Source organism: Leptopilina heterotoma, unplaced genomic scaffold (genome assembly GCF_015476425.1).
Source record: "Leptopilina heterotoma isolate Lh14 unplaced genomic scaffold, ASM1547642v1 Lhet_100, whole genome shotgun sequence".
NCBI lineage: Eukaryota > Metazoa > Arthropoda > Insecta > Hymenoptera > Figitidae > Leptopilina > Leptopilina heterotoma.
In genome coordinates this window covers 2,903,066-2,921,238 of record NW_025110814.1, presented here as the reverse complement: position 1 = coordinate 2,921,238, position 18,173 = coordinate 2,903,066, and the positions used below count along the sequence as shown (strand labels likewise).

The 18,173-nt window shown below is 23.1% G+C and overlaps 3 protein-coding genes across 9 annotated transcripts in view; 1 reads left to right on the top strand and 2 right to left on the bottom strand.

Annotated features, from left to right (window-relative positions):
* The window catches only part of LOC122498974 (FHIP family protein GK23746), a 38,320-nt gene extending 33,546 nt beyond the window's left edge, over nucleotides 1-4,774 (bottom strand). For 2 of the 4 annotated variants that reach the window (XM_043607000.1, XM_043607009.1), the window contains exon 1: nucleotides 4,177-4,773. In XM_043607000.1, the coding sequence (XP_043462935.1) occupies nucleotides 4,177-4,326 (150 nt within the window). In that variant the 5' untranslated portion in view covers nucleotides 4,327-4,773. Of the gene's footprint in view, nucleotides 1-4,176 lie in introns of all 4 variants that reach the window. The other 2 variants (XM_043606993.1, XM_043607020.1) reach the window with 2 other exon arrangements.
* Nucleotides 4,775-4,823: 49 nt separating this feature from the next.
* LOC122498997 (copper chaperone for superoxide dismutase) lies at nucleotides 4,824-13,106 on the top strand. Of its 2 annotated transcripts, XM_043607037.1 has the most exons (7): nucleotides 4,824-4,972; nucleotides 5,071-5,269; nucleotides 5,398-5,593; nucleotides 10,034-10,100; nucleotides 12,150-12,331; nucleotides 12,518-12,645; nucleotides 12,993-13,106. In XM_043607037.1, the coding sequence occupies exons 1-7, from the start codon at nucleotides 4,958-4,960 to the stop codon at nucleotides 13,016-13,018; spliced, it is 813 nt and encodes a 270-aa protein (XP_043462972.1). In that variant the 5' UTR covers nucleotides 4,824-4,957; the 3' UTR covers nucleotides 13,019-13,106. The 2 variants fall into 2 exon arrangements, with proteins under 2 accessions (XP_043462972.1, XP_043462964.1); XM_043607029.1 differs by lacking the exon at nucleotides 12,993-13,106 and having other exon boundaries at nucleotides 12,518-12,779.
* A 777-nt stretch (nucleotides 13,107-13,883) lies between these two features.
* LOC122498947 (thioredoxin domain-containing protein 9) lies at nucleotides 13,884-17,755 on the bottom strand. 3 transcript variants are annotated; one of them, XM_043606966.1, is made up of 4 exons: nucleotides 17,489-17,696; nucleotides 16,868-17,059; nucleotides 14,767-14,968; nucleotides 13,884-14,401 (listed from the first exon to the last, which is right to left on the bottom strand). In XM_043606966.1, the coding sequence occupies exons 2-4, from the start codon at nucleotides 17,042-17,044 to the stop codon at nucleotides 14,133-14,135; spliced, it is 648 nt and encodes a 215-aa protein (XP_043462901.1). In that variant the 5' UTR covers nucleotides 17,045-17,059; nucleotides 17,489-17,696; the 3' UTR covers nucleotides 13,884-14,132. The 3 variants fall into 3 exon arrangements, with proteins under 3 accessions (XP_043462901.1, XP_043462908.1, XP_043462894.1); XM_043606973.1 differs by having other exon boundaries at nucleotides 13,885-14,401; nucleotides 17,613-17,755; XM_043606959.1 differs by having other exon boundaries at nucleotides 13,886-14,401; nucleotides 17,576-17,723.
* Nucleotides 17,756-18,173: the final 418 nt, after the last annotated feature.

Below are 18,173 nucleotides of genomic sequence, written 5' to 3'. Positions count from 1 at the left end.
TTTTTAAATTAAACTGAACTTAATATATTAAAAAATTAAATTTCAATTGTTAACAAATTGAATGTAAATTTATTTTTTAATACCAATTGTCAATAAACATTTTCTAAATTTCCTGATATTTTTCGTTCTATTCTCGTTTTCCAAATTTAGTTATTATGATTATGATTATTATGATTATGATTATGATTATTATTATTATTATTATTAGGGGAGAGTGGTCCTAAGTTGGCCGCCTAAGCAAATTGCTCGAAAATAGTAACAAAATGAAATTTAATCACTTTGGCAAGTATATATTAGTGTTCAGAGATCGTTTTGCTATAATTTTGTGGTATTTAGAACGTTTTAGAATGGCTTTTGTAGTCTTAATACAATAAATAGTGAAAAGCTGCATTTTGTACATTTCAGAAATAGCGGTCCTAAGTTGGCCACCACTTTTTTTCGCTTGTGTATAAGGAAGAAATGCATATTCTTTTCAATTACGCAGAAATTTTACAAATTTGATACATTTAGGAGAATAAAAACGCATTATTTAACTATTTTTGTTTAGAAAATGAAGCATTATTTTATTTCATTTATTTGCAGTGGTGGATGGCTGTGGAGATAGGCGTTTTTGTACTATGTCTTTTCTAATGTGTTTTAAACCATTTTTTTTGTTTTTGTCTTTGTTTAATTCCTACGTTACACTTTTACGGTCTTTCTTGTGATGAAAAACATAAAAAAGATGTAAAACATAAATAAAAACAAACAAAAACAATAGGTGGCCAACTTAGGACCACTGTAGATTTTTACAAGTTTCAAATTATTACGCTAATAAACAAAATTTAATTTAAAAAATCAACAGAACCTCTTATTACAACATTAAATAAAGGAACTAGCGCACACACTCATTTAGAAATTTTTAATTATTTATCTCTTGTAGCTGCTCTCGAAAAAAAAGAAAAATTAAATTTTTTTGGTCGTAAACAATATTATTGTCCTCACAATGCATAGAAGAATCTTAGATTAAAATTAGGTCCATAAATTATATCATGGTTTATCAATATATCATACCACAAAATTATAGATTCGACCAGTATACCATCTCTGAAAAATGCAGGGTGGCCAACTTAGGCCCACGGCCAACTTAGGACTGCGCTCCCCTATTATTATTATTATTATCGTTATTTGTTATTTAGTGCTATTGGACAACACACATGTTGCAAATTGAAGTTCTTTTATTTCAAAATAATCAATTTAATAAAAGACTTTTGAATGTATGTTACAATTATTAAGAAACAACACACACCAACATATGGAATAGTGAGGAAAAAGATCATTGAACTCATATCATGCCACCTCAGGAATTTGCAAGCTTGCTAAAAGCTTACCCAACAATGGCGAAGTTCAATGAGCTGTGTGCAACAGCCCTCCCCACTACACTGAGAAAACTGGAGAGTCAAATTCAGAGGTTCAAAAAGTGTATGTTTCCTTTGCTTGTGAAGAGAGTTAAATAGTCCTTCTAAAATAAATTTTGAATTGATAATGGAAATCTACTTGTATATTCTCTCCCATTATATCTGAGGGTTAAAAGTTGCGCAGAAAATGTGTACGTTCTGATGCGCGCGAAATTATTTTTCTGACATTTTATGTATTTAATTTAGGGGTTAGGTTGCCATATTTATTCATTTCGCGCCGGATAAGGAAGGGATTTCTCAAGATGGTTAATTTGTCCCTCTGTTATAAACTCATTTTCCCTCCAAGAGAAATGGCACAAATATCTGTCAATGGTGTATTTGAACATTTAGATTGTTATCCAATAGCTAACTCTCAAATATGAACGATTTGTCCCTCCAGATGTTTAGTCCAATACTCCAGTTTTCTCAGTGTATTGATATTTTATATGATTTCAGGGTGTGATCAATAATTGTGAACGAAAATCGACTCAGTTTTTTATTGACGTCTCCTGTGAGACAGTCAAATTGATTTTGGATAATTTTGTATTAAACTCCAAAAGTGGAGTTTTCCTTATTTTGAGTAGTGTCCAACTTTCAAATAATTTTAGTATAAATTTTATAATTAATAATAATTTTTGTTATTGTATTTAAAAACAAAAGTAAATTTAAAGCAGTGAATTATAAAACAGTGTTAGGAAGAATTTTCTGATTGATTAAAATATATATATTTTGTGTTTATTAAACTTAATTCGGATTTAAGTTCGGTGACCCCGAAATTTAAGTTTTGAGTTAAGGCTTCTAAAAAAATTAAACGAAAGGACATAATATCATCAAGGAATTTTATGTGAAAAATTATAATTCATTGAGGAATAATTTCAACATATGATCAAGGAAAAGGAATGTACAAGACAAAAGGGTTTCTATCTCTATAAAAGGTGTGAATCATATAGCACCTGACTCAACATTTTCTTATTATCAAACTAAAATAAATATAAACTTGGTGAGTCGAGTTATTACTATTATACTTATATGTGACTGTCCACGAGAAAACAAGGCTTAGGTCCAAAAAATCAATTTTGATTTTTTTATGGTAATCGACAGATTTTATGTTGCTTTTTCAAATGCAAAAGTCAGAAGTTAAAAATATCAATTACTTTCGACAATATATCGTTTTAAAGATGGGTATGTCAAGCGTAGTTAACTTCAATCGTTGACTGTCCACGATAAAACACGGCTTAGGTCGAAAAAATCAATTTGAGTTTTTTATGGTAATCGACAGATTTTATGTTGCTTTTTCAAATGCAAAAGTCAGAAGTTAAAAATATCAATTACTTTCGACAATATATCGTTTTAAAGATGGGTATGTCAAGCGTAGTTAACTTCAATAGTAGTACTTCAATCGCTCGCCCTGTGAAATTCACGTTTGGGAGCTAAGCCTTGTTTTCTCGTGGACAGTCACATATATATTAAATAAATACACAAATACACTATTATTATACACTTTTAATTAAAGAGACACTAATTAATAAACAAGTTGTTTTATTATCTGGGAATAAAATTAATGTAAAGTAAATTTCAATAATGGGAAGGAAACAAATTGTATTATGAAATAAACTTCAAATACATGAAGTTTTAAGAAATCAATCTTTTGTATCGAAAAAGTACTGTTATATTCATTAAACAATTTATTAATATGGAATAAACTTAATGTTACTATACTTGCATATATATGTGTTTTTTTTTTTTTGCTGAGTGTATTTTTTTATCCTTTGTATTTTATTCTTCATAAATACCGTCTATCCGGAGACACTGAATAATAGTGGACTTAACAAAAAGAATCCACTACCTTATTTAAATTAATAAACTTATTTTATTTTATTTAACGAAGAGTATACCGTTATCTAAGAATGAATTATTTCAATTTTAGCAATTTTCAATAAATTGAGATTAAGTTAAATATTTACGTTATTGAATTTTTTTACAACAAAGTTATCGTTTTATTAATTAATTAAAAATAATTAATTCATATCTGTCACTCTTTATTCAAATTAGTTAATTAATCAACAAAACAAAGAAAAACATAATATAAATAATTTATAATATAGTTATTAAATAATTAATATACTTTTCATGATTATTTATTTTCTATTCATTGGAAAAAGAAAAATACTTATCTATGTATTATATGAAAAAGAAAAATACTAAAAAGAAATTCCTTTCTGTTTATTCAAATTAGTAAATTAGGTTAATTATTACAAAATTAGGAATTATAGTTTAAATCGATGTTTAAATGTTGAGGTTAGAATCTACAGTAAAAATATATACATACAAAAAGATTGTTTTCTTTAATGCATCATACATTATTGTTACTATTATCATCATTGTTAATTTGTTTTTCTTTTGTGACCTAAAGTGTAAACTCTTAAATACTTCGCCAAAATGAATAAAGTATTTTTTAATTTGAAATTTCTAGAAATTTTTACTTTATTTTTACTATAATAACGCTAGGAGACAAAAAATTAAAACTTTTTCTCGAATAATAAAAACAAAAAAGCCTATTATCATTACAATATATTAATAGAATAAGATACGTATAAATTACTGTTACGAAATTACAAACACAGTATGATAAGGAATAATATTCAAGAAAAAAAGTTGAAAACCTTGAAAGAAATTTAAAAGAAAAATTGAATAGGTACATATATTTGGTAAAATTATAAAAATAAACGAAAACAAAACTAACCTGAGTGCTGGAAATAATTTCGTAGCTCTGCTGCCAATGTTTTTTAAAGCTGTCATAACATGCCGTTGGATCAGCATCCTTAGGTGGTGAATCTCTTGATCGTTGTTTACCGAAATTTGTCCCAAGTGGACTTCCTCGTAACCAACTCATCTTCTTCTATTTAAGTTAGCCACTTTTTTTTTCTCAAAAATATTTCCAACACCAACATAACCTTTGTTGTAGATATTGATGAATTAATAATAAATATATGTATACACCATTCACAACGCGCACATAATTATTGTCAATAAAAATCAACTTTGTTTTTTTCTCATTGTCACTTCACTTTTCCTCTGTAATAATGAAAAAAGAATTATCTTTCAAGCTGTCTCAAAAACTATACAGATAACTATGCAAAAAAGAAGGAAGATATGGAATATAATGATCTCGTATTTATTCAGTCCATGCACTCGTTACTTTGTTATCTCGTTTGAAAAACAGTGAATAGCAACACATTGACGCAATTTTCACTTTTTCCTGAATATATCAAGTATGTAAAGTCCGTAAAGTCAAACACTATAGCAAAATTAATCATTTTGTGATGATCTCCAGTTCTACGAGTTCTACTTTGACTTTCAGAATTTTTAGGTTATGTGACAACTGACCGACTTTACCGACCAACGATATTCCTCCACTGTCGGTAAAGCAGTTTTATATTCTAACCTAGTTGTTTGTTGTTGTTGTTATTTTGCAACCGCGAAAAAACATTTTGATATTCGATTTTATCCATAATTTTGACAAAATGTCTTCAATTTTGGTAAGAAATTTTGAAAATAGAATTTTTTACAAACTCTCAGGCGATAAAAATTGTTGGAAACAAAATTAATTAAATGTGCGAACATTGGATTTTTCTAGATTGAATTCGCAGTGCAAATGACTTGTCAAAATTGCGTAAATAAAGTGAAAAGTACACTGACAAATGTCGAGGGAATTAAAAATGTTGATATATCCTTGGAACGAGGAACTGTTGTTGTTGAGACAGATCTTCCCTATTCTTTAATTCAGGAAAAAATCGAGAGCACTGGGAAAAAAGCGGTTTTTAAAGGTTATGGAGGTAAATATTATATTTTATAATTACCTACGAATAAGATATAATTTTTGTAAATAAAAAAGAATTTAAAAAAATAAAAAATTATTTTATAATTTCGAAAAATATGAAAAAATGTAAATATTTTTTTTGAGGCTCTGAATCGTTTAGTGCTGTTACGATGTTGGCCGGAAATTCCGGCTACAGTTACGGCGAAATTGCGAAAGGTGTTATTAGATTCGCACAAATTGATAAAGGTTGCATAATTGATGGCACAATCGACGGCTTATCACCTGGTGCTCATGGATTACACATTCACGAATGCGGTGACATTTCTCAAGGTTGTGATAGGTAATAATTTCTCAATTTTTTCCCATCTTTATCTACAATAATTGACATTTTTTTTTTTTTTTTTTTATTGCAATTGTTGAAAATTAACTATAATAATCCTATAATTCATTCTTTCATTCTGTCCACACCTGAAGTTAGTTTTTGTGTATTCTTTTGTTTTTTTTTTCTTTAAAAAAATTTTGTTTTGACAAATCAAAAATATGCAGGTATTTTTTCATGATTCATCTATATTAATAAAATCAGACTTTTGTCTGTACATTGCACGAAATTAATTTTTTCAAGCATAATTTATTTATTTGAACAACGGAGAATCCAAAAATGGTAGTAATAGAAAATTTCCTGTCTGTATGTATGTATGTATGTATGTATATGTATGTCCGTAAAATTTTGTTCGCGTATAACTTGAAAACGTCTTGACCGATTGAAGTAAAATTTGTCAATCTTTTAGGTCTTGGTCTAACTTAAAATATTAGTTTTATTTGATGAAACAATATTGAGCTGAACAAAAGTTATGAATTTTTCGAAAAATTCAAAAAAAAAATTTTTTTAATTTTTGCAGATTGGCATAAATTTTTCCATTTATTAATAATATAAATGATTTTAAAGATATATAACAATAAATCAAATTAAAAAATAATATTAATATGAAAAAAAATTATGAATTTTCCAAAAAATTCGAAATTTTTTTTTTTAATTTTGACAGATTGCTGTAAATTAATCAGTTATGACTTTTGTAAGATATATAAACAATAAATTTACAGATTTTAAACATATTAATTACAACGGGAGGTATTCAATTTTTTCAAAAAATTAAAAAAATTGAAAATTTCTAAATTTTATATTTTTTAATGTATCTTTTAAACTTTCTGTAATTAAATATTACATGTTATTTAGTCATATTTTAGCATAATTTTAAAAAAATACTGTCCTATAACTATAAGATGGAAGTATAAAAATGTTTTTAATATCAACAAATTGAAAAATTATAATTGACAGACCAATTACTGTCAAGCTTAATTCAGTAGTATTTTTGGGGTCTCTGATAAACTTTTGTCGTCAAAATAATGGAATTTAGAATTATTTGTTTATACAATTAATCAAAAATGTTTCAATTGCAAAAACTTCGAAAATATTAAAAATGGAGATTTTTTATGATAAAATTGATACTGCAGGAATTCAAGAATACCTGTGATACGATACTTGCATTATGCTACTGGGAAAAAACTTAGATAGTAAAAATTTTTGTTATTTTAATTCTAGATTTAACTTTTAGGGATGTTTTGAGCATTGTAAAGGCAACAGTTAAACAGGGTGTCTATTATTATTTTTGTTTAACAAACTATCCGGTTTTTCCCAGCTTTGCCCAAATTTTTCCAGGTGTATCTTTTTTCATCAAATATAAATTTTCTTGATAAGTATTAACAATAAATAAAACTACAAATGGAAAAAAATTCACTTATTTTATGAAAATATTCTTTAACGGGTTTTTGTTTTCACTAATACTTTTAACAGGGGTTCTACCCAACTGGAAAAAACGGGAAATATGCAGGAATTTAATTTAATCGGGAAAAACTGTGAATTCAGTCTGCAATAAAATTTAATAAAATAATACCTATAGGTCTTATTTTAGATTTTAGCAATTATGATACAATTAGTTCGAATTTGACTTTACTATAACTCTAAAAACTGGTGGAAATTTTGGATTAACTTACAATGCAATAATTAAATTTCTACAAATAATTGACAAACATTGTTCTTTGCATTTTAATTAATTAAAAATAAATTATTTGATGATAAAAAGTCAATCACTGATTTAAAATAGTAATATTTTTCTAATGATATAATTAATGGTAGCTAATTATTAATTTTTCCAGTCAAATTAAATTCCCCACTATTTTCCATTTTTCGAGACTGGTTGACACATTATTGAATGTATTTGTAGAAACTAAAACCCGTCGAAGACGGGTACGACAGCTAGTAATAAAATAATATTAGAAATTAGAAAATTTTAAAAAAAATGATGATTAACAAATGAAAAATTTACCCATTTTTGTTTATTATATGCTTTTTTTTATAACAAATTTCGTTTGACTGATTTAAATTATGCAAATTTTTCTCTTGTTTATTTATAAAAAATAAAAAATTTGTTAAAAAATCATGATTAAGAAATAGTAAATAAATACCCATTTTATGCATAATTTTTATTTCTCAATAACAATATTGTTCACAAACTTATTCTTTTATATTGGGAAAAAAAACATTACATATTCCCGTTTCTTAATATTTTTGTAGAAAATTTTCAATTTTCATAAGGGAATAATTTACAGGGTGTCTACAATTAATCTGAAAAAAATTTCCCTCACATTTCCAGGTTTCCCAGGCCTTCTAGAATTTTTTTCCAGGTTTTAAGAAACATTGTAAAAGTTTTAGACAAAAGTTTGAATAGGAAATTTTTTTTTCTATATCATTGTTAACGTCACCACCGTTATAAATTATGAATATAAAATGAACATTTTTCAAAAAATTATCAGGGCTCGAACCAGTGACACAGTATTTAAAAATACGTACTTTACGGACCAAAAATGAAAAATTACGTACCATTTACGAACAAAAATATAACCAGTCCGAGTCAAATATTTTATTCAAATATTTTCTACAATTTTTAACTAAAACTCTTCTTTAAATCAATTTTACGAAATTTCAATTATTCATAAATTCTTCAATTAAATATTAGAAAATAAAAACTTCAAATAATATAAAAAAAATTCAATTAACATATTTAAAAAAAATTAATTTCAAAATTCAATTATTTCTAAATATTCACGCTATATTTCTTTTAATATTCAATTATTATCTAAAATTGTAACTGAAATTAATTTTTAAATAAATTTTTATTAGAATTCAATTATTTAAATACAAAAATAAATAATTTATTGAATTATTGAATGTTTCTTGAAATTGAATTCTCATAAAGAATTTTACTAACAAATTTTTAAATTGATGACGAATTTTCATAACATTTTTAAGCATAATTACATTTTTCGCAGAATTCGATTAAAATTGTATTAAAAATAATTGAAATTCTTTGATCATTTTTATTATTTATGAAAATAATTGAATTCCTAAAAAGAATTTTATTATATTATACGAAAATAATTCCTGTGAAATGTTTATTATTTTATGAAAATAATTTAAATTTTTTTAAGTAATTAGATTCTTTTGGAAGAATTTTATTAAAATAGTAAATTGACATTTTTAATTTCCCTGACATTTCCAGGTTTTCCAGGTGTTGTAGACACCCTGATTTAGATTATTTAAATTTTTTAATTACAATTGTTTTAATAAAATTTAAAGTTTTTTTTAAAATAAACGATACAAATGTTTATAAATTCTATTTGTCAATTATAAATTTTCATTGAAAATAAAAATTTTTGAATTTTTAGAAAATAAAGAAAACAATTTTACTCAAAAAAAATGTTCCGTTACATTTTTACGAATTTCTTTATTGCGGAAAATTATATTAATTGATAAATAGTAGCTAACCTAGTTTTTAAGTGATTTAATTTTTATAAATAATATTATATTAGGCTAAGAGTACTTATGTACAAAAGGGCATGTCCCGTCTATAATTGAATAAATAAATAAATAAATTTCTTTAATATTGTAAAATTATTCAAAAACATAAATAATTTCTTTTTTAAATAAATATTTAATTATTATTATTTCTCCACAGAAATTAAGACATTAAAAAATTCCAAATTCAAACCTTTTTGAAATTAAACAACTTATAAAAGTATTTTGCTATAAAACATGAAGATATTGATTGCTCCGAGTCGAAGACTCGGACTGATCGATTTCTTCATGTTTTATAATAATTTATAATAATTAAAAATTTATGAAAATAATTGAATTATTGCGAAGCAATTTATAAAAAATTGAATTCCTGTGGAATTTTTATTATTTTTGACAATAATTAAATTTTTGTGTAGGTACGATTTCATTAAATTTTTTTTTAAATAATTGAATTTTTCTCGGAAAATTTTATTAAAATAGTAGATATTGAAAATAATTGAAATTAGGACAAGAATTTTATTGTCATTTTTAAAAATAATTGAACTTTGGGGATAATTTTTGTTATTTACAAAGATAATTGGGATTTCTACGAGAATTTTTTTTTTAATTTTAAACATAATTAAATTTTATGAGAAGTATTTTATTACTTTTGAAAATAATTGAATTTTTACAATAAATTATTTGCAATTTTTCAAAAATTGAATTATTTTAGTGTTTTCAAAAAAAATTTGAATTTAAAATTTTTAAATTCTATTATTTTTAAAATTGCTAATTTTATTTAAAAAATGAAGTAAAAAGTTAGACGCGCGAATTGTTGCTATAGTTAATATTAAAATATTTATGAAAAAAATTGTATTATCTTTCCAGTGTTGGCGATCATTTTAATCCACATAATTCACTGCACGGTGGACCAGACGATGAGTCTTCGAAAAGAGTGTGTAAAACGATATATAAAATTATTAATAATTAATACTAACAGTACTTCAATTTTTTAATTGATTTTATATAAATTTTTACTTACTGTCTAAATTTGAATTAGTAAAAATGATTACTAATTGGATTTAGTGACTGACTTTTTGCTTTTGAATAAGTAGATTTTAGTAATAAATAATCATTTCTACTAATTTGTTTAGTGAAATTTACTAATTAAAAAGCAAAAAGTCAGTCACTAATTCAAAAAGTCACATTTTTACTAATTCAAATTTAGAGAGTACTTATAAACAATTTTATAATTTCTACATACAACAGTTATTCATAAATAACTTTAAATACAATTTATTGATAAGATATTAGAAATATAAAGAACATCGATTTAAGAAACATCAATTAAAATTGTTTTTAAATAATTGAATTCTTTTGAGAATTTCTATTAAAATAATTGATATACAAATTATTGTATTAAGAAAAATTTTTGAAAATAATTGAATTACTGCGAAGAATTTAAAAATTATGCAAATTCTATTTTAAATAATTGAATTAAATGTAAAAAATTTTTTTTTTAAATAATTGAAAGTTTGTGTTGATTGTTTTAAAAACTTTTGTTTAATAATTAAATTCTTTCGGGAAATTTTATGAAAATAGTAGAATATTGAAAACCATCGAAGTAAGAAAATTTTTTAAAAATAATTGAAATTTTGCCATGATTTTTATTAAAATTTTTGAAAAGATTTGAATTCTTGTGATGAATACTATTATTAACGAAAATAATTGAATTTTGCAATGAATTTTATTAAAATTCCTCAAAATAATTGAACTTTGTCGAAGATTATTGTTATTTATTTATAAAGATAATTGAATTATTGACCACAATTTTTAAAATTTTTTGAAAATAATTGAATTTCTGCGAAAAATTTAATTCATTTTGAAAATAATTGAATTCTTGTGGTGAATATTGTTATTTATGAAAATAATTGTATTTTGCAATGAATTTTATTAAAGTTTCTGAATATAATTGAATTTCGGCGAAGAATTTTTATATTTATAAAAATAATTGAAATATTGAAGAGAATTCAACTTAAAACATCAAGGAAATAAATCTCATTTTTAAGAATTTTAATTTTTCAAGGTACATAAAATTCAAGGTTTTCAAGGAGCAAAAAAAATTCAAGTACATACTTTTTAAGGTTTTTAAGGTTTTCAAGGTAGCTGGACACCCTGAAGAATTCAATTATTTTCGAAAATTTTAATAAAATTCTTCACAATAATTCAATTATTTTCGAAAATTTTAATAAAATTCTTCACAATAATTCAATTATTTTCAAAAATTTTAATAAAATTCTTCACAATAATTCAATTATTTTCGAAAATTTTAATAAAATTCTTCACAAGAATCTAATTATTTTCAATATATTCGAATAAAATACTCTGCGAGAATTCAATTATTTTTATAAACAATAAATTTCCTGACAAGAATTCAATTATTTTCAAAATACAATTTCAATAAAATTTCCAGAAAGAATTAATATTTTTAAAAGTTTTAAGTAACATTCTTCGAAAGAATTCAATTATTTAAAAAAAAATTAGATAAAATTTGTTTATTAGAATATAACTAATTTCAGAAATTTTAATAAAATTTTTCGCAGAAATTCAATTATCATAAATTTTAATAAAAGTTTCTTGAATGAATTAAATTATTTTTAAGAATTTTAAATAAAATTCTTCGTAGAAATTACATTATTTAAAAAAATTTCTCTAAAAGAATTCAATTATTTGAAAACAATTTCGATAAAAATTTGTTGCTGGAATTTTATTATTTTTAAAGACTTTAATAAAATTCCTTCAAAAAATTCAATTATTTTCAAAAATTGATATTTGAAAATAAAAAGGTTTGAAATTTCCATAATAATAGTTGTATAAATTAAATTATTAATATTTATATTATTCAATAATATTATTATTAATTTTTTTTTGTCAAATTACTTTGTAGTAAATTCGAAAATTTTATCACAATTTCTTTTTTAATTAATAACTATTATTTTTACAGCACGTGGGTGATTTGGGAAACATTGTCGCCGATGACTCTGGACGCGTGAGATTTCGAATTCTCGATAATTTACTAAAAATCCCAGAAATAATTGGCCGTTCTCTTGTTATCACGGAAAAACCCGACGATCTTGGAAAGGGCGACAGTCCAATGTCAAAAATTGATGGAAATAGTGGGAAAAAGTGAGAAAAAACTTGATTTAAATAATTTAAAACAAATAATAATATTAATAGGAAAAAATTGTTTCAAATTATAATTCAAAATAGGAAAAAAAAATTGTTAAATTATAATTTAAATTATTTTGAATTAAAATTTAAAAAATGAAAAATATTAATTTACAATATAAATGTTTTTTTTCAATTTTTCAGACTCGTTTGTGGAATAATTGCAAGATCCTCGGGATTATTTCAAAATACAAAGCAAATTTGCGCTTGTGATGGTCTCACACTCTGGGACGAGAGGAATCGAAGTATTGACAATCAAAAAACAAATTCTAGTACGATTAATAATTTATGTACTATTTCTTGACTTAATTTTGTGCGTCAGTTTTTCCATTTATAAGCAAAAAACAAAATTGTGATAACTTTTCAAAATTCCTTCCAGTATTTCATATATTTAATTTATATTCATTCTTTAAAGTTTAGTATTAATATTTAATTAATTTATTGTTATTTAATTTATATTTTTTTTAAAGAATAGTTCTCCCTTTTCTTCTAAATAAAAACTATTAGTTTTGTCGTTAAAAATTAAAATTCTCTTTTAATTTATTTAAAAATTCTTTCTTTTTAACTCAATTTTTTCAATTAACAAAATTTAATCGTTTGTTTCTCCTTCTTTTTCCAGAAATTCTTGACACTATGGAAAACTAATTAAATGTAGTAATAAATGAATTCTAAATCGAGTGATGTGACATTCCTGAAATATGAGAATTTGAAAAATTCTTTTTTATTTGTAAAAGAAAATTTATAGAAAAAATATTTTTATATATTTTATTGTAACTAAAAATTTGTTAATATTCTTCTAATTATTTATGTATCAATGTAAAATCTTTTTTTTCCTCTTCTATTTTTTTTCTATAACTTAAAAAAAACTTTTTTTACTAATAGAAAAAAAATCTATTTTTGTATTTCTAATCGTAAATGATGGATGTTTATTAAATTTAACAAATATACAACTAGAATTTCTTTATTTAAAAAATTGTGTAAAAAGCCTATATTTCTAATTTATAAATAAAATCCTAATTTAATAACTTGTTCGATTTTTGTTAATTAATTAATTTGTATATTTCATTCTTTTTTTATGTAGTTCAGTGAAAAATAATTCAGTGTCAAATTAATTATTGTACAGTAAAATTATTGTAGATAAAATATTTTAATATTCTCAAATTAGTTAATTACATTTTTTTTAATTTCTACTTTTTTTAAAAAAGAACTTTTTGAATTATTTTGAAGCTTTAAAACTTTTTTTAAATTTAAATAGAAAATTCAGTTATTATCAATTACTTTTGATTAATTCGAACTGAAATTTATTTTTCGGTATTTACTAATTTTGTTTCTTAATTTACTTTAATTTTAAAGACAATTAAACTATTTTCAAATCCAAACAATTAATAATCTCTTTCAATTAAAATGAGTGAAATTCAATTAATCAGTGAAATAGTAAAATAAGTAAAATATTAACTAAAAGTGTTTATTAAATGTTTTCCTCTAATTTAATTGTCTATTTCTTTTACAAACTTTAATTAATTAACATTTTAAATTTAATTTAAATAAATAATTACTTTGTTATTATAAATTCCTTCTATTAACGACGTGCAACGAATTTGTAAATTTATAAATAGTGCAATGTTTCTTTTTTCTTTTTTAAAAAAAAATATACAACCTTAAAGATTTCAAAGACAACAATTCATCGAGTAGCGTGGTGGAGATAAAAAAAAATTGTGTGGCATGAAAATTATTCAATTTTGAAGAATGATAATTTTTGTTAATCATCATCATCTGAATCGTCAGATTCCTTGCCACGAATTGTTTTTGATTTTTGTTGTTGATTTAACCATGGCTTTTTCTCCTGCTCTGGTGGATGCATTAGATCGCCACTATAAGTAATGCAACGCGATTGAGCGATTCGCCATTCCATCATTTCAGTTGAGAAATCATCGCAATTACCCAAATCAGTGAAACCGACAATGTAATCTTTTGCCTTACTATCGACGACAAGGGCAATCGTTGGAATTATTCTTATTCTCAATCGTTCTAAAAACAAAAATTAAATATAATTTTTATGCAATAAATCGTTAAATTTTTAAGATTAAAATTACAAAGAAAATATTATTCTCTTATTTGAATTCAATTTATTATTAGAATTTTAATGTAAACAACTCGAGCGTTAAAGATTGATTTAATAATAAAAGAAAAAGAAAATAAAAATCAATTTTTTCAATAAATTGTTCAATTGTTACGATTAAAGTTAATTAATTAATTAAAATGTATACAAAATAAAGAAATAAATGAGGCAAAAAAATAAAATAAAAAATGTATAAATAATGAAATATAAATAAAATAAAATATAAAGAAAATAAAAAATAAAATAATTTTTTAAATAAAAAATATAAGTTTACCAGTCAAGAATGGACATCTTTCGACATTGAGTTTACAAAATCGTGCCTCCACGTGCTTTTTCGCTAGAATTTTCAAATGCATATCTGCAATTTTTGAACGTGGTGAACCGTCCTTGTAAAATAGACAAACAATGTTTTTCGATTTTTTCGAAACGTCGAAAAATTCCTTCTCATCAAACAGCTCGGAATATTCTCCATGACCCTAAAAAGAAAATAGAAAAATTAGAGAGGAAAAAAAATTATAATTAATGAGATTCTAATTTAAGTTTTATTGAAGCAAAAATTCTTTCTAAAGAAATTTATTACAGTTTTTAAAAAAATAATTAAATCCTTCCGAAGAATTTGATTTAAATTTAAAAAGAAAATAATTTTAATTATTTCGATAAATTTTATTCTAATTAATTTGAAAATAATTGAATTCAATAAGAGATTTTTATTCAAATTTATTGAAAACAAAAATTAAATTTCTAAGAAGAAATTTATTACTGATGAAAATAATTAAATTCTAATAAACAAATTTATTTAAAATTTTTAAAAACACTCTGAATTTCTGCTAAGGATTACATTAAAAAATTTTTTAATTCAATTCCTGTGTAGAATTTTATTATAGAATAGAATAGAATTAGAATTTTATTATAATTTTATTGAAAATAATAATTGAATCCCAGAAAAGAATCATATTACTTTTCAATATAATTGAATTCCAGCGAAGAATTATTTTCAAAAGTAATATGATTCTTTCCTGGGATTCAATTATTTTCAATAAAATTATAATAAAATTCTAATTCTTGCGAAAAATGTTATTGAAATTTTTAAAACTAATTGAACTCCTGCAGAGAATTTTACTATTTATGAAAATAATTGAATTCTTTAGAAGAATATTATAAAAATTTCTGAAAAAAATTTAATTTCTGCAAAGAATTTTACTATTTATGAAAATAATTGAATTTTTTTAAATAATTGATTTCCTGCTAATAATTTAACTATTTATAAAAATTATTGTATTCTTAAGGGTATGTTATTCATTGGTCACGTGTTCCCATAGTAAATTATATGGGGCACGTGACCACTGAATAACATGACCTTAAGAAGAATTCTATTAATATTTTTGAAAATAATTGAAATCCTGCAAAGAATGTTACTATTAATAAAAATTATTGAATTCTTAAGAAGAATCTTATTAAAATTTTTGAAATTAATTGAATTTCTCCAAAAAATTTTTCTATTTTTAACAAAAATTAAATTCCTAAGAAGAATTTTATTATTTACGAAAATAATACAATTCTTGCAAAAAATTTTATTACATATTTTTGAAAACATTTTAATTCTTGTATATAGAATTTTATTTAAATTTTTAAAAAATAATTGAATTTTTTCGAGAAATTATATTCAAATTGCATTAGAAAATAATTGAATTCCTGTAAAATATTTTATTATTTAAGAAAATAATTGAATTATTGCAAAAAGTTTTAAATAATTTAATTCTTCCGAAGGTTGTTATTATTTATGAAAATAATTTAATTCTAGTAAAGAATTTTATTAAATTGAATTATTTATTAAAATAATTGAAGTGTTTCGAAGGACTTATTACAATTTTAGAAAACAATTGATATTTTGCAAAAGAATCTTACTATTTTTTAAAATAATTGAATTCTTGGGAAGAATTATATTATTTATGAAAATAATTGAATTCTTGGCAAGAATTTTATTACTTTTGAAAATAATTGAATTTTTGCGAAGAATTATAATAATTGAATGCTTTCGAGAAATTTTATTGAAATTGTACATTTAAAACAATTGAATTCCTGTGAAGAATTTATATTTATGAAAATAATTGGATTTTTGCAAAAAATTTTATATTTATAAAAATAATTGGATAATTATTTTGAAGAATTTTATTTAAATTTCTAAAAGTAGTTGAATTTCTGGAAGGAATTATTTAATAAAATTAAAAAAGAATAATTGAATTCTTTCGAGAAATTTTATTGGAATTGTACTTTGAAAGTACTTAATTGAAATGTTTAAAGAATTTTATTATTTTTGCAAATAAGAACTCGTTCAGTAGCAATAATAATAATACCGAAAGAATTGAAAAACCCACCATGGAAATCCAAAGTTGCTTTTGATGTTGAATTTTCTTTATTTCCTTCAATCTTCTTTCACGTAATTTTTCAATGTCATCGATGTCCAATTTATCGAGACGCTCAATTTCTGCATCCAACTGCTCCTCAACTTTTTGAGCGACTTCCGCGAGCTTCTGCTGAACGGCAGCTTCCATTTTGTTTATTTTCAACTTAAATTTGTAAAATTCAAAAAGTTTTAACACGCAGTGAAAAATTGCCTTCAAATATGAAATTTAAATAACTATCTTTTCAACTCTTAATAATTATTAATAAAAATCATCCTATCACATAAATATTAGAGTGATTTTATTAATAATCAGGAAGCAATACTTCATTTTTAAGCAAAAACAATAAGTTCCTAATTTGTAACTCGTAAATTTTATTAATTAATTAACATTATAATAATAACTAAAATTTGAATGTCAAAAAAGTGAGGTTATGTAAAGTATTGCAGAATTGGATGCAACTTTATTTGCATTTAAAAAGCGAAAATAGTTATATTTACTATATTTAAGTCCCAAGAAAAACTCAAAACGAAATAAAAGTGAAATTCAATCAAAGAAATCCAAAATTATAACGGTAAATTGACAGCCACGTACCGGTAATGAATTATTTTTTTCTCACACCCCTTTTTTGGCGTTTAAACGTGATTTAAACTAAAAATTTTGTAACCTAATTTTAAATACCTGTTTACAGTTTACTCAAGAGATTCTTTTTTCGCACCTTATAAGGTAATCGGAATAAATTAAAGTGAAAAATAAAAACAGCACGACATTTACTTTGTATAGTCGTGTGACGTTATCGTCGAATTTAACAATGTAAATAACGCCACTTTCATATTCTAACAACAGAAATACGAAAACTTTGCTGAGAACTCTACCCTAATGGTAAAACGCGGGAAGATTCAAAATCAAATATAAATAATTAATAATTAATCATATTTTGCAAAATTACAATTATAAATTATAAATTATAATTTATTATATTCTTTATTTTCACTATTTATATTATTTAAAATTCATTATTTAAACTAAACTCCAATTATAAATGAAATTATATCTCAAACATAATATAATATTATACAATTGTAGAAAAAAAATGTCGAACTCAAGGTTCATTCTCATTGTCGTCATTCATAATTGTATCGAATCTGATTGGTCATTCCGTTCGCATTGAAATTTTCGACCAATCAAATAGTTTTTTTATGCTTAATTAAATGAAGGAAATATGTAATAATGATCACACCTTTATTTCTTCTTGTTTTACAGAGAGCGCGAATTTTGA